This window comes from Rhinoderma darwinii, chromosome 6, assembly GCF_050947455.1.
Source record: "Rhinoderma darwinii isolate aRhiDar2 chromosome 6, aRhiDar2.hap1, whole genome shotgun sequence".
Taxonomy (NCBI): Eukaryota; Metazoa; Chordata; class Amphibia; order Anura; family Rhinodermatidae; genus Rhinoderma; species Rhinoderma darwinii.
The window spans coordinates 54,238,525-54,260,994 of NC_134692.1; the positions used below are offsets into that span (position 1 = coordinate 54,238,525).

The window sequence follows — 22,470 nt, forward strand, 5'->3', positions numbered from 1 at the left end:
CTACAGGGGAGCTGTATAGCACTGTCTACAGGGGGGCTGTATGGCACAACCTACAGGAGGCACTATCTATAAGGGGGGCTGCGTGTGGCACCTAGGGGGGCCCAGTCAAAAGTTTGCTATGGGGCCCAGTCGTTCCTAGTTACGCCACTGAACAGATAAAGTCTAAAATCTCAGACCGGACCACCACTGATTAACAGAACAACAGGGCTCTATAGGAATGCTTAATGGCTATAACCTTTGACATTTTGGTTTTTAATAAAATTGTGAATCAGTGTGTTTGGTGCAACTTCCTAAATATATTTTATTAAAAATTATTTTTACTTTGTGAGATACAGCTGCTTTGTATCCTGTATACAGGGCAGCTGTATCGTTCGCTAATATCTGAATTCGTCAGGTCCGCGGGACTGAAAGGTTCAGTGACAGCGAATCCTGTGTGTCTCGATCATCGTTGTGAACTTAGATGTGATCGTTAACAGCTTGAACCTGTCAGTCCCGCTGACTTGACAGATACAGTGTCAGCGGTCCTGCGTGTCCCTGACATGCAGGATTGAGCTGTTAATGATCATGTCTAAAGTGCGTCAAAAACACGGACAGCACACGGACGACATCTGTGTGCTGTTCGTGTTTTTTACTCACGAGTTGGTAAAGAAATAATGAGAGAAAAAAAAAAAGGAACACTGATGCCACACGGAACGGAAATGCATGAAATACGGTCTGTTTTTTTGCAGACGCAAAATGGACACGCTCGTCTGAATAAGGCCTTACATTGACAATTATTTACACACTTTCCCTATTCCTCACATCTGTTAATTTATTTTTTATATAGAAATTATTGTTCTGGCTTTCATATTGCAAACAATTTATTTTTTTCTTTTTAAGGAATTTGAACAACATAGTTTTGCTGAACAAATTCACACAGGAAATAAAGAAGATGTCAGAACTGGGCCGAAGAAGGACAAACAGAACAGACGGACTGTGGAGAAAAGTGATCAAAGAGGAGAGGACGTAGAAGGAAGAAATTCATGGACCAGATCTCAAGAACAGGTGCCAGTATTTCCATATAAACATTTTATTTGCCAATAGAGTTACACTTCATTTATGTCCCTTTTGGTAACTTGTGAAAGCTGTAAGGGTCAATTCCACTGGGTCAATATATGTCACAGAGATTATAATATACACTTCTTATACAATGATCATGCAGACTTCCAGACAATTGATCATTATTACTAATGTTTTCAACAAAAGTTTTGTAATCATTTTGGAAGCATGGTATTTTCTCACAGTGATCAGACCTGTAACATTATGATCGTCTGCATACAATACAGAAAATTCTGCACTCCGTTTTTGAACACTTCTACAACTGCTGCACACGATCCCCAGTAACTCCTCCATAGATAGTGATAAAAATATAAGTCAGAGCACTTTTTTTGTGTCAAATAGAGTTAGGCCTCATGCGCATTGGTTCTGCAGTCCGCAAAACCACAGGTCAGTCCCAGTTCATCGGACCACAAAAAATCTTGGTTGTGCATCCGTGTGTCATCTGGACTCACGAACCCACAACAATTCACTAGAATTAGTGAATCCGCAAATCCGGATCGTAAAATGACTTATCCTGAGTTTTCGTTGTCCGGATTCATGGCCCCAGCAGGGATCCGTGAAAACCACGGACATGTGCATGGGGCCATAGAAATGAATGGATCCACAATTTATCCTCAAAAGTGCGGATAAATTGCGGCTGCAAAAGCACAGTCATATGCATGAGGCCTTAAAAATTAAAGATAAACAGTGTAGTTCTTTAGTTTTATATTTTCACTTTCATGAATATGCTTGTGGGTGTAGATATCTAAATCAAATGCAGCTTATGGGAGGCATCATATGGCATATTTTTGCATATTTACAACCCCTTATTTACCCAATTAGTCATTAACGCTTCATTGTCCAGTATAGATAGGAAGATAACATTAAATGAAATGGCTAATGTATATAATATAAGTTTCAATTATTAAATTCTCTTAAAAAAAAAGAATGATATTTTTTTTATGTTGTAGCGGTTTATTTATTTATTGTTAAAAAACATTCCGGGAAGCAGCCACATTGGAGGTACACGCTTCCTTCCAGTGTAGTCTGTATAGACAGGGGGTGTGTGCTTTATGGCAGTTGTGTTTAATGATTAGAGAAATGTCATTGTTTGTTAGTCTCCAGGAAGCGATGGTGCTCAGCCCCCTTCCCCAGAGACTAGGGAGTGACAGGGAAGATGCATACAAAGCCTTATCTGTGTCTATAGAGCTGCCATTACATCCTCCATCCTCTGCTGACCCTGTTCAAGTCTACATAGCAAAGCTGACAAGTGAGCTGCAGAAAACAGGAAATGGCAGCTGTGTGTGTGCTCTAGTAACTCGAATATTTCAAGATTTTTCTTTATAAACCTTGGAAAGTCACAAGAAGAAAAAAAAACACACCAGATTTTTCTTTTTTTTTTAATTTGTACCTAAAAAAAACAAACCACACCATTAGGATTTATTTATTTTTTTTAATTGTGCCTTAACTATCAGTGAAAAACTGTGTAAAGTCTGTGCTGCCGGCGGCTCATAAGGGTATGTTCACACGCACTGTTTTCAGACGTAATTCGGGCGGTTTATGCCTCAAATTACGCCTGAAAAAACGGCTCCATTACGCCTACAAACATCTGCCCATTGCTTGCAATGGGTTTTACGGTGTTCTGTTCCCACGAGGTGTAATTTTACGCGTCGCTGTCAAAATCCGGTGCGTAAAAAGACGCCCGTGCATGACACTTCTTGGGACGTTTTTGGAGCCGTTTTTCATTGACTCTATTGAAAACAGCTCCAAAAACAGCTGTGAAAAGCTATGCGAAAATCGCCAGTGGCTTAAAAAACGTCTGAAAATCAGGAGCGTATTTTCAGAAGTTTTTGGTCACTACGTGTGAACATACCCTAACTCTTCAGTAGGAGACAGAACGTCCTGCTCGTCTCCATGCCTCCCTTATCCAGAACATCCACTAGCGCTATAGAATCCTATATCACTAACGGCCGTTCGGGATACGGGAGCCATGGAGACAAGATTGGCGTTCTGTCTCTAACTGCATAGTCATGATCAGCCGGCATATTATTGTTATAATACAAATCTGATCTAAATAATATGTAATTTTCTGATGATACTTTCCCTTTAAAGCAGTCTTCCCATCTTAACCTCCTGTTCAAATGCATACACTATAGATATGATTCCACCTAGTCCACCAGTGTTCAGCAATTCTTTGCAGTGGCTCTCTGCACTAGTTAATAGAGTTGGGTTCCCCCACAATGCCGTCTATAGCTATTAATAGGGCATACGGAAAATTTGAGCTTAGACAACCAGTTTACAGACACATTTGGATAGCTATAATACGACTTCGTTCCGGAGCAGTATATTTCAGGATCAGATCCCATATGGACAAAGCAGGAAAACCTATGTAGAAGCTTTGTGTACCAATACAGTGTACTTTTCTGTATGAAAACAGGAAGGCAAACATTATTCTGCAGAAATTGTTCCTGAAGATGGTGATGAAGCCTCTAGTACAAGTACAGATGATTTTCGGGAGCAAATCATTGAAGAAGACAGCACATCACATGAAAACATGCAGGTATGTTTCAAAGGGCAGTGAAAAACAACAAAACATTTGTACAGCCAATGTAGATAGATCAGCTGATTGTTCACGTAGGTGCCACATGTATTTCATTTCATGTATTACATTTCCTTAGGCTTCTTTCACACTACCGTTAGTATACGTTTACCTCTCTTCCGTCAGAGGAAGAGAGGATCGAAAATTAAACGGAAAGCAACGGTTCCGTTAGAATTACCATTGATTTCAATGGTAATTCTTTTATTTCAGTTGCTTTCCGTTTGTCTCTGTTCGCTAGATTTCCGCTTGTTTTCCAAAAGTGCAGTCTGCAGAACTTTTGTTTCTGTGAAATAAACGGAAACCTAGCGAACGGAGACAAATGGAAAGCAACTGAAATAAAATAATTACCATTGAAATCAATGGTAATTCTAACGGAACCGTTGCTTTCTGTTTAATAGTTTCGATCCTCTCTTCCTCTGATAGTAACGGATAGTAACGGTAGTTTACAGAAATATATTCAGCCACAATAAAAAGGTCTTCAGAGCCTATCCCAGTATTTTACATACCAAAATAAAGCCCCGGTATGTACTATGATCATGTGTGTAATGATTTTATGAGAGTTATTATTTTATCTTTATAACATATTGATTAAAGTGCATTTCCCAATCTGTGGAGCATTGCATAGCAAAGTGTATTGTATTTCCATCCTGTTGTACTCTGGGTAAGAAAATCCCTAAGGGTATGTTCATACACAAACTCAAAAACTTTTGAAAATACGGAGCTGTTTTCAAGGGAAAACAGGTCCTGATTTGCAGACGGTTTTTAAGCCACTCACGATTTTCGCATCGTTTTTCACGGCTGTTTTTGGAGCGGATTTTAATAGTCTATGAAAAACGCCTCCAAAAACGTCCCAAGAAGTGACCTGCACTTTTTCACAGCCGTTTTTTTACGCGGCCGTTTTTCAAAACGGCTACGTGAAAAAATGGACCGTCGGAACTGAAAGCCATTTTCCCCATTGAAATCAGTAAGCAAATGTTTGGAGGCGTTCTGCTTCCGATTTTTCAGCCATTTTTCGGCCGTTTACGTCCCGAAAAATGGCCAAAAATAAGCCGTGTGAACATACCCTTAAGGTGTGTTCCCTCGTGCCAATACATATGAGTACTGCGTTATGACAAACTGAATAATTTTTTTTTTAAAGTGCACCAAGTTTGTACCAGCACATGTGCGTAAACCATATAAAAAAAAAAATCATTCAACTCTTAATTAACCACCATGATGGACACAAACAAAACTGTTGTAATTTGCTCTACTGCACTCCTTTTTTTATCAGATACAAGCAGAGGCTTCTAGCAGGAACACCTCAGACACGGAGCAGCTGGATTCGTCCATACTGGTATATTAGATCAGGGGTTTTCTTCATACGCATACACTGACAAGCTGAAGCACAACAGACACAGTGTGCTTACAGTATGTGCCTCAATTTGTGCAGTATGCTTGTACATACCGTTACTTCTTGTATTATAGAATGAATGCCCCGACTGTACTGTATAGGCATTGCATATAGAATAGAATTTCCATGTATATCTTTCCTGGTGCGTTTTGCCAACGTGACTTTTCTCCCCATGGCCTGCCTATGTTCATCACATCTGGATATCTGTCTTCTAGTTGTACTGGGGAGGGATGTTTCATTGTGACTATGAGCCAAGTATATTGTGCTGCTCCGTTATTTCTAAATGTGGAGTTTCGAAACTGATGGTTTCAGGTTCAGGTTAGGTAATGGTCTGTAGAAATTGGTTCGGAATGCACTAGATCCGGGTAGGTGCACGAATAGGGTCCCAACCCAATCGTATTGTAAAAAGTATTCGGCACACTGAGTCGTAAGTGATGAATTCTTGAAATTTTTATTATTTTTGATGCCAAGGGTTAGGTGCAACGTTTCGGTCAAAGGACCTTCGTCGGGCACTATAGGTATACAGAATATTTATACATTGGTATATTAGCATCATATACGTTCATTGGTCAAAAATAATTTTTTTAAAAAAAGTAAAACATAACGTAATAAGGAAAATAAAATGTAGAAACTAGGATAAAATAAAGGAACAGAATTGTGTTGCGAAATATCACAGGATAAATGATGAAGCAGGAACAGAATGTATATACGGACGACATCCTCATCCCATGTACAGCAATATAGTCAGGTATACGATAATGCAGCGAGTTCCTCATATAGGCAGCAATTCTACAGAGACTATGTCAAAAATTACAGATGTCTATACTTAAATCGTTAAGGAAAAAGAGAAAGACTAAGCAGTATCTCTTACTGTAAAATAGACACATCCCTAGGGGCAACATAGTAGCATAATGCCACAATCACATAATAGTATAATAACATAGTATGGCAGACATCTAAGGTATGTAAAGACTAACAGTTCAATGCTAACTAGTATAACATAAGACCACAGTTGTATCATGTTGGGTATAGGATTGTTGCAGGCATACCTCGTTACCCTGGTTTCTGGTGTATCCAGAAGATCGGCGCTGTAAATAAGAATGGCGGATTTCCGCTCCTTTTTGGCGCTAAAATGGGGCATACACTGCAGGTTTAAATATCCCAGTGCGGGGCGGGCAGTGGGCGTGTCTTAGCGCGCGTCTGTAGACGTCATGCTATGGGTGTTCTGCTGGTCAGAGGACACTCGTCTCCTCTCAAACCCTGCCTCCCCTGCATCTGGTTGGTCAGTGCCGTCCCTAGTACCGCCCACACATTATCGAACTTGTGGTGGCTAAGGGGAATCTCTGCTGTCAGGTCTCGGCTGGTCTCGTAATTAAATGCACTTTGTGCCGTGCTAGAGATATGTTAATTTGTAGGGAAACATAGATGATGTGCATGTTATTGTGATTAGATGGCATCTTTAGGGAGTATACATCGAAGGGACAGCATATCTCGGACGTAATATATTAGAGGAGGTAGCTAGTAGTAGCTTGTCATGCTCGTGATTTTAAAGACTTGTAAATCTCCTGAGCTGGTATGAATAGATAGTAAGGGAACCACAGTTATTGGTTATGTGTACTGTGTTTGTATAAGTCTAAACATTTCTCTGTTCTAAGCCTCAAAGATTGGGGGGGAAAAAAATAAAAAATACAGTGATATATTTGTACAGTATAGAATAGTACAGTGATATATTAGTACAGTATAGGATAGTACAGTGATATATTAGTGATATATCAGTATAGTATAGAATAGTACAGTGATATCAGTACAGTATAGAATAGTGATATATTAGTACAGTATAGAATAGTACAGTGATATATTAGTACAGTATAGAATGGTACAGTGATATATTAGTGATATATTAGTATAGTATAGAATAGTACAGTGATATATTAGTACAGTATAGAATAGTACAGTGATATATTAGTACAGTATAGAATGGTACAGTGATATATTAGTGATATATTAGTATAGTATAGAATAGTACAGTGATATATTAGTACAGTATAGAATAGTACAGTGATATATTAGTGATATATCAGTATAGTATAGAATAGTACAGTGATATCAGTACAGTATAGAATAGTGATATATTAGTACAGTATAGAATAGTACAGTGATATATTAGTACAGTATAGAATGGTACAGTGATATATTAGTGATATATTAGTATAGTATAGAATAGTACAGTGATATATTAGTACAGTATAGAATAGTACAGTGATATATTAGTACAGTATAGAATGGTACAGTGATATATTAGTGATATATTAGTATAGTATAGAATAGTACAGTGATATATTAGTACAGTATAGAATAGTACAGTGATATATTAGTACTGTAAAGAATAGTACAGTGATATATTAGTACAGTATAGAATAGTACAGTGATATATTAGTATAGTATAGAATGGTACAGTGATATATTAGAGTACGGAAATGATAAGACAATGGGCAATAGTCTATCTATACGGTGGTACCTATTTTTTTGTCTGTTGTAAATAGACTATGTGTATAGACATTTGGTAAATATCTCTGTCAAAATACCTAGGTATAGGTTATTACATCCCCTGTTGTACAGGAGAATTAATATTCTAAAGGATACCTTGTCCGGCATGTAGGCAGGTATTATGCCCCGTGTTGGGTCAGCGTGTCTGTAAGAGAGATATTAGTCATATTAAGTGGTGGTTATTAGTTGCATGTTTACAAAAAACTGCTCACTTCGTACTCCCTGTTCAGGCCTTTGGGCTCCAATGTTTGCAACCTATGGATCCAGTACGCCTCTCTGCGTTTTAGTGTCTTAATCCTATCTCCTCTACATTTTATTTTCCTTATTACGTTATGTTTTACTTTTTTTTTTATTATTATTTTTGACCAATGAACGTATATGATGCTAATATACCAATGTATAAATATTCTGTATACCTATAGTGCCCGACGAAGGTCCTTTGACCGAAACGTTGCACCTAACCCTTGGCATCAAAAATAATAAAAATTTCAAGAATTCATCACTTACGACTCAGTGTGCCGAATACTTTTTACAAGGTAATGGTCTGTGTTAGACTCAGTTTCAGTATTTGGTCCATCTAACTTATTCCAAACAATAGGGCGAACAACTAATCATGGTGTTTTAACCCCTTCCCTCTTTGGCCACTTTTGACCTTCCTGACAGAGCCTCATTTTTCAAATCTGACATGTTTCACTTTATGTGGTAATAACTTCAGAATGCTTTTACCTATCCAAACGATTCTGAGTTTGTTTTCACGTGATACATTGGACTTTATGTTGCTTGCAAAATGTACTCGATACATTCAGTATTTAATTGTGAAAAAACACCAACATTTATTAGCATTTTTCTAAATTTAAAGTTATCTGCTTGTAAGAAAGGCAATTATACCACACAAAATAGTTTCTAATTAACATCACCCATATGTCTACTTTAGATTGGCATCATTTTTTGAACATACTTTTATTTTTCAAGGACGTTACAAGGCTTAGAACTTTAGCTGCAATTTCTCACAATTTCAAGAAAATGTCAAAAAGCTATATTTTCAGGGGCCAGTTTAGTTGTGAAGTGGCTTTGCGGACCTTACATATTAGAAACTCCCAATAAGTCACCCCATTTTAAAAACTGCACCCCTCAAAGTATTCAAAACAGCATTTAGAAAGTTTCTTAACCCTTTAGACATTTCACAGGAATTAAAGCAATGTAGAGGTGAAATTTACAAATTATTTTTTTTTTGCAGAAATTCATATTTTTATCACTTTTTTTTGTAACAGGTTTTACAAGAGAAACACTAATCAATATTTATTGTTCAGATTCTGCAGTTTTTAGAAATATCCTACATGTGGCCCTAGTGTGCTTATAGACTGAAGCACAGGTCTCAGAAGCAAAGGAGCACCTCGAGGATTTTGGGGCCTCCTTTTTATGAGAATATATTTTAGGCACCATGACAGGTTTGAAGAGAACTTGTGATGCCAAAACAGGGAAAACCCCCCACAAGTGACCGCATTTTGGAAAATACACCCCTTGAGGAAATTATCTAGGCGTATAGTGAGCATTTTGACCCCACAGGTATTTTGCAGAAATTATTGGAAGTAGGCCGAGAAAATGAAAATCTACATTTTTTTTCAAAGAAAATGTAGGCTTAGCTAATTTTTTCTCATTTCCACAAGGACTAAAGGATAAAAAGCACCACAACATTTGTAAAGCAATTTCTCCAGAGTAAAACAATACCCCATGTGCAGTCATAAACGGCTGGACACACAGCAGGACTTAGAAGGGTAAGAGCGCCATTTGGCTTTTGGAAACTTAAATTTAGTAGGAATAGCTTTGTCAAAATGCGGGGTGTGGACCCACTGGGCCGTACCGCATAGCAGGATGGCATCTGGCCAAACAGGTAAAGTACAGAGTCTATAGTCTAGAGAGGATACCTGAGGCAATGTAGACAGTAGCAAGGCGGGCTTGGCTGGGACCAGGCGGCAGGTAGACGTCAGGCATGGTGTAGCAGAACAGGCGTGGAATGCTGCACAACACGGCAACAGCTTGGCACGGCACTAGATCTGGATAGCACAGGAACAGGATACAGGAACAGGGAACACTAGGAAACAGGAAGACAATAGGGGACAGTCTCGCCCCCCTGAGACAGTCTCAATACCCGGAAGTGAGTGCCGGCACTTCACAGGAGGACGACGCTGCAAGGAACTCTTATGTCCATGGCCACGGCCGTCGAGGGGTAAGTCAGACCGACAGGCCGTGGCCATAGACGTTACAGTATCCCCCCCTCTTACACCTCCTCTTCTTGGGACTTGAGCGGGAGAGAAACTTCCTCATGAGGACAGGGGCATCGATGTTCTCCTCTGGCTCCCAAGACCTCTCTTCTGGACCGAACCCCCTCCAATCCACTAAATAAAACGTCCTTCCTCCCACCTTCTTGGTGGCCAGAATCTCCCTGATGAGCCGCCAGGGACCACTGCGGAACTAGGAGTGCTGGAGTAGCGGGTCAGGACCACGGGTTTCAGAAGGAGACATGGAAGGAGTTAGGGATCTTGAGGGTAGGAGGCAGCCACAGCTTGTAGGACACCGGGTTGATCTGTAACAGGATTTCGAAGGGTCCGAGGAACCTAGGGGCAAATTTGCAGGACGGCACCCTCAGCCGGATATTCCTTGAAGACAACTAGACCTTTGTACCTGGAAGAAACTGAGGAGGAGCTCGTCTTCTTGTATCTGCCTTTCTCTTCATGCGGTCCACCGCCACAGGATAGAAGATCGGGTCTGTTGCCATATTTGCAGAAAGTCCCTGAAGGTAGCGTCAGCTGCAGGCACCTTGGACATAGTAGAGACAGGAAGAGGTATATGAGGATGTTGGCCGTAGACAATGAAGAACGGACTGGAAGTAGTGGACTCACTAGTGTGGTTATTATAGGAGAACTCTGCCCACGGGAGCAGCTACACCCAGTCATCATGTCGCCTGGAAACAAAGTGACGCAGATAGTTCTTCATAATCTGGTTAACCCTCTCGACTTGCCCATTGGATTGGGGATGATAGGCCGAAGAGAAGTCCAACTTTACACCAAGGAGACCGCAGAGTGCTCTCCAAAACCTAGAGGTAAACTGGACCCCTCGGTCTGAGACAATATGCAGGGGCAAGCTTTGCAGACCGAAGATGTGTTGAATGAAGAGGTCAGCCAATCACGTAGCAGAAGGCAGACCAGTTAAGGGAACGAAATGAGCAATCTTAGAAAATCGATCCATCACCACCCAGATCGCACTGCAACCCGCAGAAGGAGGAAGATCCGTGACAAAGTCCATTGCGACATGCTGCCAGGGAGCAACGGGCACAGGCAGTGGTTGGAGTAGGCCAGCAGGTCTAGAGTGAGTAACTTTATTTGCTGCGCATACCGTGCATGAGGAGACAAAGTCCATAACATCTTTGGGCAGCGTGGGCCACCAGAATTGGTAGGCGATTAGATCTTGGGTCTTACGAGCACCCGCGTGACCTGCCAGCTTGGAACTGTGACCCCAGTGAAGGATTCTTCCTCTGTCTGCCAAATGCACAAAAGTCCTTCCCGGAGGAATGTCTTTAACTTGCAGGGGGTTCACAGAGAAGATGCAGGAAGGGTCAATAATATTCTGTGGGGACTCCACAGTGTCCTCAGTTTCAAATGACCTAGACAAGGCATCGGCCCTCACATTCTTGTCGGCAGGTCGGTAGTGGAGTTTGAACCGGAACCGAGCAAAGAACAACGACCACCTGGCTTGACGAGGAATAAACCGCTGGGCCGTCTGTAGGTATGTCAAGTTCTTGTGATCCGTGAAGAACAGGATTGGATGGACTGCGCCTTCCAGTAGGTGTCTCCACTCCTGCAGAGCCAGCTTGATGGCCAGTAACTCCCGATCCCCAATCGAGTAGTTGCGCTCTGCGGAAGAAAACAGCTTTTAATAGTAGCCACATACCACAGCCTTGCCTTTCGAACCTCTCTGGAACAACAGTGCACCAGCACCAACAGAGGACGCGTCAACCTCTAAAGAAAACTGTAGGGTTACATAAGGGTTGTGAAGAATAGAGGCTGACGTGAAGGTTTTTTTTAAGGATTCAAATACGGCTTCTGCCTCCGGAGTCCACAGTTTTTGCATTCATACCCTTTTTAGTGAGGGTAGAAATGGGAGCAATGGGGTCAAAGATGAGAAGTTGGGAATGAACAGCCGGTAGAAGTTGGTGAATCCCAGGAAGTGTTGTATGGCCCTTAAGCCTTGGGGGCGTGGCCACTCCATGACAGCCTTTACCTTCTCAGGGTCCATCTTGAGGCCCTGATCGGAGATGATATAGCCCAGGAAGGGTAGAGACTTTTTCTCAAACACACACTTCTCCAGCTTGGCATAAAGATGATTCTCTCTTAAACGAAGCAACACCTGGCGGACATGACTCTGATGAGTTACTGGATCTGGGGAAAAAATCTAAATGTCATCGAGATACACCACAACACAAACATAAAGGAGATCACGAAAAATGGCATTGACAAATTCTTGAAACACCGCGGGGGCGTTACACAAGCCAAAGGGCATAACTAGGTATTCATAGTGGCCATCACGAGTATTAAAAGCAGTCTTCGACTCATCACCTCGACGAATCCGAGTCAGATTGTAGGCCTCCCTCAGGTCCAGTTTAGAAAAAAAAATTCCCCCCGTATGCGATCAAACAGTTCTGAAATCAAAGGCATTTGCCCCCGTATGCGATCAAACAGTTCTGAAATCAAAGGCATTTGCCCCCCGTATGCGATCAAACAGTTCTGTAATCAAAGCCAGTGGGTACCTGTTCTTCACCGTGATCTGGTTGAGGCCTCAGTAGTCAATGCAATGTCGTAGGGATCCATCTTTCTTCTTGACAAAGAAGAACCCAGCTCCGGCCGGGGATGAGAATTTACGAATGAAGCCCATCTCCAGATTCTCTTTAATGTAGGCTGACATAGACTGAGTCTCTGGCAAGGATAGAGGGTACACTCTACCGCGAGGAGGAGAAGACTCAGGAACCAAGTCGATCGGAAAATCATGTGCTCGATGAGGCGGAAACGCCTCAGCTTCCTTCTTATCGAAGACATCGGAGAACATAGAGAAACAGGAAGGCAACCCTGCCAATGACTGAAGCGGAGAAGGCTTCAGTAGCTGGAGAACCTCTCCAGAGTTCCAATCCAGGACTGGGGCCTTGCAAATGGAGCCAAGGCAAACCCAGCAGCATGGGGTTGACAGCCTTGGACAGGACAAACAGGGAGATGAGCTCAGAATGAAGAGCTCCCACTTGAAGTCTTAATGGCTTGCTCACAAACACAACTGGGTCAGGCAATGGCAGTCCATCTACCGAGGCAACGATCAATGGCCTTTCCAGCAGGACAGTGGGCAACTGAAGAAGGTCCACAAGGTCTTGGCAGATGAAATTGGCTGCAGAGCCAAAGTCCAGGTAGGCAGAGACCGGATGGGGCCTCTCGCCAGCAATGATGGTTACGGGAATGAACAGTTTGGAAGAGAGTTCTCGATTAAATGCAGTGGTGTCCAGGGTTGCCTCTCCAACCAAACCTAGGCGCTGGTTTTTTTTGGCTTCTGAGGACACAGATGCACGACATGGCCAGCGAGGCCACAATATAAACAGAGTCCAGAGGTGCGCCTGTGCTGTTTCTCCTGGACGTGAAATTTTAGCCGATCCACTTGCATTGGAAACCTCGGGCAGAGCAGTAGAAGGAGGCATGAGGGGTTGCTGGAAGTTGGGCGCCAATCTAGGAAGCCGTCTCTACTGACAAACTTCATGAGATCTCTCCCTCAGCCTTATATCCACCCGAGTGGCAAGCAGAATAAAGTCGTCCAAGGCAGGTGGCAGATCTCGAGCGGCCAGTTCGTCCTTGATCTCGGACGATAAACCATGCCAAAAGGATGCCACCAAGGCCTCATAGTTCCAGGATAGTTCTTCTGCCAGGGTCCAGAACTGGATGGTGTATTCGCCCACAGAGGTGTCCTCCTGGCGAAGGTTAAAGATAGCAGTGGCTGCCGAAGAGACTCGTCCTGGCTTTTTGAAAACAGTCCGGAATAACAGCACAAACCCCTGGAAGTCTTGGGTCTCGGATCCCTGACGTCCCCAGATAGGTTTTGTCCATGCCAGGACCTTGCCAGCAATTAGAGACACGATGAAGGCGATCTTGGTTCCGTCCGACGTAAATGCTCGGGCGTGCGGGGTAAAATGGATATAGCATTGGTTCAGAAACCCCCGACACGTATTGGCGTCTCCATAGAACTGAGAAGGTAATGGCAGCGAGAATCGAGGATCCGAGCCGGAACTGCCAGGAGGTGTAGCAGGAGGGTCGATCTGAGGAGCTTGCATAGAGGCAGGAAGAGAAGCAGCTAAAGTCCCTAGCTGCTGTGCCATGGAGTCCACTGCCACAAGAAGTTGATCCTGTCTAGCTCGGAGATCCTGCAGGTCTGCCTGCATGGCTTGGGAGGGTGATATGCCCTTGAATTGACCAGCAGAGTCCATGGCCTGAGCGTACTGTCAAAATGCGGGGTGTGGACACACTGGGTCATACCGCATAGCAGGATGGCAGCTGGCCAAACAGGTAAAGTACAGAGTCTGTAGTCCAGAGAGGATACCTGAGGCAATGTAGACAGTAGTAAGGCAGGCTTGGCTGGGACCAAGCGGCAGGTAGACGTCAGGCATGGCGTAGCAGAACAGACGTGAAATGCAGCACAACACGGCAACAGCTTAGCACGGCACTAGATCTGGATAGCACGGGAACAGGATACAGGAACAGGGAACACTAGGAAACTGGAAGATACTAGGGGACCATTAGCAAGATAAACTTTGGGTAACAAACAACCCTCAGGCAAAGAACAAGAGGGCAGAACCCCTTTTATAGCCCAGAGCATTCTGGGTAGAGCATTCTGGGTAGATTGCAGACTTCCTGCAATTATGCGCTCACTGGCCCTTTAAGACCGTGCACACGCAGGCGCCCGTGCCCTCTGGAGACCGTCTTGATACCCGGAAGTGAGTGCCGGTGCCGATTTCTCATCAAATAAAGGGAAAAAAGAACATCATTTGTAAAACAACTTCTCTAGGGTACGGAAATACCCCATATGTGGTCATAAACTGCTGTTTGGGCAGACGGCAAGGATCAGAAGAGAAAGGAGCGCCATTTGGCTTTTGGAGCACAGATTATGCTGGATTGATTTCTTGGCACTATGTTTCTTTTGCAAAGCCCCTAAGGTACCAGTACAGTGAAAACTACCCAAAAGTGACTCCATTCACAAAACTACACCACGTGAAGAATTAATCTAGGGGTGTAGTGAGCATTTTGACCCCCACAGGTGTTTCATAGACTTTATTAGAATTGGGCAGTGAAAATAAAAAAATCCCTTTTCTTCAATAAGATGTATCTTTAGCTATAAAATTTTTCATTTTCTCAACAAATAAACGAAAAAAAGAACCACAACATTTGCATAGTTTGTTACATAGTTTCTACGGTTGAAAAAAGACACATGTCCATCAAGTTCAACCAAGGGATGGGAAAGGGGAAGTGGGATGGGAAAGGGGAAGTAAAACATTTCTACACATAGGAGCTAATATTTTTTTGTTCTAGGAAATTATCTAAGCCTTTTTTAAAGCCATCTACTGTCCCTGCTGTGACCAGCTCCTGCGGTAGGTTATTCCATAAATTCACCGTTCTCACAGTAAAGAAGGCTTGTCGCCTCTGCAGGTTGAACCTTTCTTTTTCCAGACGGAGGGAGTGCCCCCTTGTTTTTTGAGGGGGTTTTACATGGAACAGGATTTCACCATATTTTTTGTATGTGCCATTCATATATTTATATAAGTTAATCATGTCCCCCCTTAGTCGTCTTTTCTCAAGGCTAAATGGGTTTAATTCTTTTAATCTCTCCTCATAACTTAGATTCTCCATGCCCCTTATTAGCTTCGTTGCTCTTCTTTGTATTTTTTCCAACTCCAGGGCATCCTTTCTATGAGCTGGAGCCCAGAACTGGACTGCATATTCTAGATGAGGCCTCACTAATGCTTTGTAAAGTGGTAATATTACATCCCTGTCCCGCGAGTCCATGCCTCTTTTGATACACGACAATATTTTGCTGGCCTTTGAAGCAGCTGATTGACACTGCATGCTGTTATTTAGTTTATGATTTACAAGTACCCCCAGATCCTTCTCAACAAGTGACTCCCCCAGTGTAGCTCCCCATAGGACATATGATGCATGCAGGTTGTTCGTACCCAGGTGCATAACTTTACATTTATCTACATTAAACTTCATTTGCCAAGTGGACGCCCAAACACTTAGTTTGTTTAAATCTGCCTGCAATTCACAAACATCTTCCATAGTCTGAACTATATTACATAGCTTGGTGTCATCTGCAAAAATAGAAATAGTGCTATTAATCCCATCCTCTATATCATTAATAAATAAGTTGAATAATAGTGGTCCCAGCACTGAACCCTGGGGTACACCACTTATAACTGGGGACCATTCAGAGTAGGAATCATTGACCACAACTCTCTGGATACGGTCCTTGAGCCAATTCTCAATCCAATTACAAACTATATTTTCTAAACCTATAGTCCTTAATTTACCCATTAGACGTCTATGGGGGACAGTGTCAAATGCCTTTGCAAAGTCCAAAAACACTATATCCACAGCGGCCCCTCTGTCTAGGCTTCTGTTTACCTCTTCATAAAAACAAATCAGGTTGGTTTGACCGCTTCTGTCCTTTGTAAAACCGTGCTGGCTGTCACTTATAATACTATTTATTGTCACATAATTCTGTATATAGTCCCTCAATAGCACCTCAAACATTTTCCCCACAATTGATGTTAAGCTTACTGGTCTATAATTACCCGGCGAAGACCTAGAGCCCTTTTTGAAAATAGGCACTACATTTGCCCTGCGCCAGTCCCTTGGCACTATACCAGTCATGAGAGACTCTCTAAATATTATGAAGAGGGGGACAGAAATAACTGAACTAAGCTCCTTAAGAACTCTAGGGTGTAACCCATCTGGTCCCGGGGCCTTGTGTACATTTATTTTATTTTATTTAGCTTGCACCATATCTACATTCATCCAATTCAGTATATCAACTGATATATTAACAGCACTGGCAGCAGCTACATTTGTCGTAAAGCAATTTCTCCCGAGTACGGCAATACCCCATTTGTGGTCACAAACTGCTGTTTTCCCTCAGAAGGGAAGGAGCGCCGTTTGGCTTTTGGAGTGCAGATTTTGCTGGATTGGTTTCTGGGCGCTATGTCGCATTTTCAAAGTCCCTGTGGGACCAAAACAGTGGAAATCCCCCAGAAATTAGTGTGCGCTCAATGTTGCAGAGTGAAAATGGGATTTTTTTCCATAGATATGCCAATATGTGGTGTTTATGCACAGGCCAGTGTTGCAGTGATAAATGGCTTCCTTTCTTATCCCCTTTTGGTCCACACTCGGCACCTTTGCAGTTTGGGGAATTTTGTTGGGAAGTGTTGTCCTGGTATAATACGGCACCCTCACTTCCAGCAGATATGTTTGGGTCCTACCCTCCCTGGTTTCCTAATTTTAGGGCCTTGATAAATTGCCTCTTGAAACAGAAGAAATGTTCCCCTCGGGCCGGCACAACTGCATATTTTTTATTTCCAGACTTATTGGAGCCTTAACAAATTAATTTTTTCATAGACGTATTGGTATGAGGACTGTTTTTTTGCAGGACGCGCTGTAGTTATTATTGGTACCATTTTGGGGCACATGCGACTTTTTGATCACTTTTTATCCTATTTTTTGGGACGCAAGGTGACCAAAAACCAGCAATTCTGGCATAGTTTTTTACGGGTTTTTTTACGCCGTTCACCATGCGTTCTAAATTACATGTTAACTTTATTCTGCGGGTCAGTACGATTCCGGCGATACCAAATTTATAGCACTTTTTTATGTTCGACAACTTTTTGCACAATAAAATTACTCTTGTAAAAAGAATGTATTTTTTTCTGTTGCCATAGTGTCAGAACCATAACGCTTACATTTTTTTGTCAATAGAGCTGTATGAGGGCTTGTTTTCTGCGAGACGAGCTATAGATTATATAGGTATCATTTTTGGATACATGCGACTTTTTGATCACTTTTTATTCCAATTTTTGTAGGGCAAAGTGACCAAAAAACTGAAATTATGCCATTGTTTCTTACGTTGTTTTTTTTTTACGCCATTCACCGCCTGGAATAAATAACATAATAATTTTATCGTTCAGGCTGTTACGGACGCGGCGATACCAAATATGTATGGTTTATTTATTTTTTTCAATAATAAAGGATTTGATAAGGGAAAAAGGGCGATTGTGTTTTGTTTTATTTTATTACTTGAAAGTTTTATTATATTTCTTACAACTTTTTTTCACTTTTTTTTTACACTGTCCTTTAGTCGCACTAGGGAACTTGAACGTCCAACTTTCAGATTCTTTTCCTAATACATTGCACTACCTATGTAGTGCAATGTATTAGATCTGTCAGTCTTTCACTGACAGCAAGCCGATTAGGCATCGCCTCGGGGCGGGGCATAATCGGCTTCTGTAATAGCAGAGCAGGAGGCCATTGCTAGGCCTCCTGTTGCCATAGCAGCAGTCGGTAGCCCTGCTATAGAATGGCAGGGCTGCGGATCTGCTACCAACCACAAAGATGCAGCGATCGCTGCATCTAAGGGGTTAATGGCAGGAATCAGAGCTAGGATACCGACCATTACAGGTGGATGTCAGCTGTAACATACAGCTGACATCCACCGCTGATGACGCCGGCTCAGCTCCTGAGCTGGCGCCATCTTGCCGGCTAGTACGGAAGCATTTTAGGCCCCGCCTCCGGTCGGGGCATGAAAGTCTTCCATACTAGGCATACCGGGAGGCCAGTTTTAGGCCTCCAATTGCCTTTGCAGCCATCGGCACCCCGGCAATTTCATTGCTAGGGTGCCAATGAGCTGCAAACACCTTAAATGCAGCGATCGCTTTTGACTGCTGCATTTAAGAGGTTAATGGCGGGGATCAGAGCAAACTTCGGTCCTTGCCACTACCCCATTGTGTCAGCTATAACATGCAGCCGACACCCGGGGATGATAGCACCGACTCAGCTTCTGAGCCTGTGTCCACCATTTGTCGTATAGATACGGCAAAATGCGGGAAGCACTAGCTTTCCATGACATATCCATACGACAAATGTCAGGAAGGGGTTAAGATAGTTAAATACAAACTGTAAAGTTACTTTTACACCTGCCAATTTTGGCCAGTGCAACGAGCGCCGATCAATGTGACCGCTCCGTAGGTTAGGTAGCACTTTACAAGGATATACGGAGACAGGGAGACTGAGATATTCACAGGCAACAGCTGTTTCGCGAAGACGCGCTTTCTCAAGGCTTCTGCAGAAGGCTTGAGAAAGAAGGCTCGATCATCTGCAGAAGGCTCGTTCATCTGCTGATCGCTGCACCGTTTAGACAGGGCAATTATCGGAAACGAGCGTTTTTTTAACCTTAAGGCTGGGTTCACACGACCTATTTTCAGACGTAAACGAGGCGTATTATGCCTCGTTTTACGTCTGAAAATAGGGCTACAATACGTCGGCAAACATCTGCCCATTCATTTGAATGGGTTTGCCGACGTACTGTGCAGACAACCTGTCATTTACACGTCGTCGTTTGACAGCTGTCAAACGACGACGCGTAAAAATACACCCTTGTCAAAAGAAGTGCAGGACACTTCTTTCAGACGTAATTTGAGCCGTTCTTCATTGAACTCAATGAAGCACAGCTCAAAATTTACGGCTGTCAGAGAAGCCTCGCAAAATGCGAGGAGGAGGAATTACGGCTGAAACGAGGCAGCTGTTTTCTCCTGAAAACAGTCTGTCATTTCAGCCGTAAAAGCCTCTCATCGTGTGCACATACCCTAACACCGAAAAAGGCCATACTTGCAAATGGACACAGCCAGGTCAGAAACGCTGATGAAGGAGAATGAGCAGGTGCTTTAAATAATAATAGCCACTCCCACTAGTCTTGAGGGGAGTGGTGTGTGTGGTGCATGGGATGTGTAGTAAGAAATAATAAATGAATAGTGTGTGCGCAAGTGTAATACTATAAGTGAAATATAGGGGGCAGTAATGAGTGAAGTGCCTCAATAGAAATAAATGGATAATGGGGTGCAAGTGTGTGAAACATGGAGGGATAGTGTGTACGTCATGAGGCACAACGTGTATAGCCAGGTAGAAGCCTATTTGTGACGCCTTGATAGTTCATAGAGCGGGCTACCCTGCTTGCTATGCCAAACAACAACACACCATGCTCTCCCAGCATCAAAGACCCGGCTGTGTCCAAGAGAAGCGAATATACGTAATAATGAAAAATACCTGGGGTATTCGTGATCATTTTGGCCAAAAGGACGCAAGCTCGCAATCCACGACAAGGATCCCCAGACTTGCGAGTCCCTAACTCCTTAACTTTTTCTGTGTTTTTGTATATGTCCCCTTGTTTTTATCGGTTTTGTTGTTTTAACCTTGTTTACCCGACAATTGGCCAGTGTAAAAGGGCCTTTAGGCATACTTATTCCAAAAGATCTCCAGCCACGTTCTGTATCTAAGGACTTAATTGTCATCTCAGATGTGGGTGGCGGGTACTGAACATTTATGTTATTCTTAGTGGAACAGATTTTAATTTTATTCAGTCAGGTTAAGTCCCAAAATAGCACCAACCTGTAAGAAATAGAAAAATAAAAACATTTCTAAGATGCATATTGTTAAAATTCTGCAGTGTCCCAATGATAGACAATATATGCCTGTTATATAGGTAGTGTTATTTTGACACTGTATAAAAATTCATTTGTGACTTCATGCAGACCCACTATTTAGTTTGGGAAATACAATCACCACTTATCACAGTGTTCTCTCTGTATGTTAGGCAGGCACAGGGACAGCTAGAGTACTCTAAGAGGACATCACAAAATAGATAGTATTAGGCCCCATGCACATGTGCTTTTGCGGCCGCAATTCCCCCTAAAATCCACTGGAGAATTGCGGCCCCATTCATTCCTATATGGCCATGCACACAACCGTGGTTTTCATGGTCCATGCATGGCCCCCGGAGCCTGGACCGCAGAAAGAACGGGCAAGTCTTATTATGGCCGTGTTCTGCGTTCCGGACTCATTGAAAATAATGGCCATGTGCACATGGCTACGGTCGTGTGCATGAGGCCTTACACAGAAGAAGAATATTCGGGTTAAATGCAGACATAGTTAAATTTTACGGTTTTAGGTGGATTTTGGATTTTTAAAGCGGATCTGTCATCACAATATGCTGTCCCGTTTAAGGGTATTATATAATAGTGACAGGTCCGCTGGGCTATTATTCCGAAGGGCACAAAAAATATTGTGCCATTTGGTTAATTGCTGTTAATACAGAATACAATGGACTCCTAGTTATGAGTCCTTTATATCCATAAGAAGAGCGCTCCCCCCCTACCCCCAACCCGCTTACCAATGATTAACGGGTACTTTGTATCTACCTAAATACCCAGAAGCCATCAATCATTGGTGAGGGGAGCGCGAGGAGGCAGGGGGTAGTGCTTTCCTAACTATGGGTCCGCTCTGTTCTTTCCATTTAATATATTAGCCCATTATAGCATGCTGCTATATTTTAGGACATTATATATTTATGAGAAATCCGCTTTAATATAGTTGTGTAACATTGTAATTATTCCTAACTCCATGTATTTGACCTCAGCAATTCTTTATTTTATAGCAGAACAAAAATGAACATAAAGCAGACAGAGAGACAACAAATGTGCAAGGTACAGACCGACAGACAAAAAATGAGCATGAAACAGACCAACAGACAAAAAATGAGCATAAAGAGAACCACCAACCCCCGCCAGGTGACAAATTCCTAATTATGTTTTACTATTCTTCTACCAGGAAATAGTACCAGGTCTCACCAGGGACAGTCAGGGAAAGTAGAGTCCCAGGGTTGGAATTGCCCATGGGTCAGACTTGCCCACCAGCGTACTAGAGGATCCCCCGGCGGGCCTAGGCTACTAATGCACAAACCAATCTGAAGACAAACTGATACTATATTTTACAAAATTATCTTTATTTGAAGATGGCCAAACACAACCACAATAAAAACTTGTAAAATCACAAAAATGGGTTGGAGACTTACAACAGGCATATCTAATAATAAACAATGTGTTACTGGATCGCATAAGGGAGTATAAGAGAGCCAATGTAAATCTCACCAGTAATGCCTTCATAAAAACATTTATAAGTACAATTCATAATACTAATGTAAACCAAATTATTTGCACACCTATATGTGCACAAACAGTTACGCAATGCAATACCTAATGTTATACTGACCCGGGTTAGACACGGTGTATAGAATCCTGTACGTCCTTCATCCCATCCTCTGAAGTGCTACAGCGCGACGCCACTGAACACTACGGCAGAGCAGGGAGGTATCTCCCCGCTCTGCTATTAAACAAAAGACATGTATCCCCTATCCACAGGACAGGGGAATCATGTGTGATCGCTGGCAGCGATAGGGAGAACGGGGGACTGAAAGTCCCCTGAAGTTCTCCATCACAAACCTCGGACTTCTGGGGTCTGTGTCGGCAGCTCCGTAGAAATGAATGGACTTACGGTCCCCCTTTCTCCCTATCGCTGTCAGCGATCACACATGTATCCCCTGTCCTGTGGATAGGGGATACATGTCTTTTGTAGGACACATTTTTTTGGGTGGTTGGGGACGCTGTTTGGCGTTCCCTACAGGGGGGGGCTGCATAGCGTTACCTACAGGGGGGGCTGTATGGCGTTCCCTACAGGGG

At 42.7% G+C, this 22,470-nt stretch overlaps 1 protein-coding gene across 1 annotated transcript in view; it reads left to right on the forward strand.

Annotated features, from left to right (window-relative positions):
• The window catches only part of KIAA2012 (KIAA2012 ortholog), a 151,585-nt gene that overhangs the window by 100,149 nt on the left and 28,966 nt on the right, over window positions 1-22,470 (forward strand). The window contains exons 10-13 of the mRNA XM_075829745.1: window positions 880-1,044; window positions 3,515-3,637; window positions 4,947-5,009; window positions 21,390-21,522. Of these exons, the coding sequence (XP_075685860.1) occupies window positions 880-1,044; window positions 3,515-3,637; window positions 4,947-5,009; window positions 21,390-21,522 (484 nt within the window). The remainder of the gene's footprint in view (window positions 1-879; window positions 1,045-3,514; window positions 3,638-4,946; window positions 5,010-21,389; window positions 21,523-22,470) is intronic.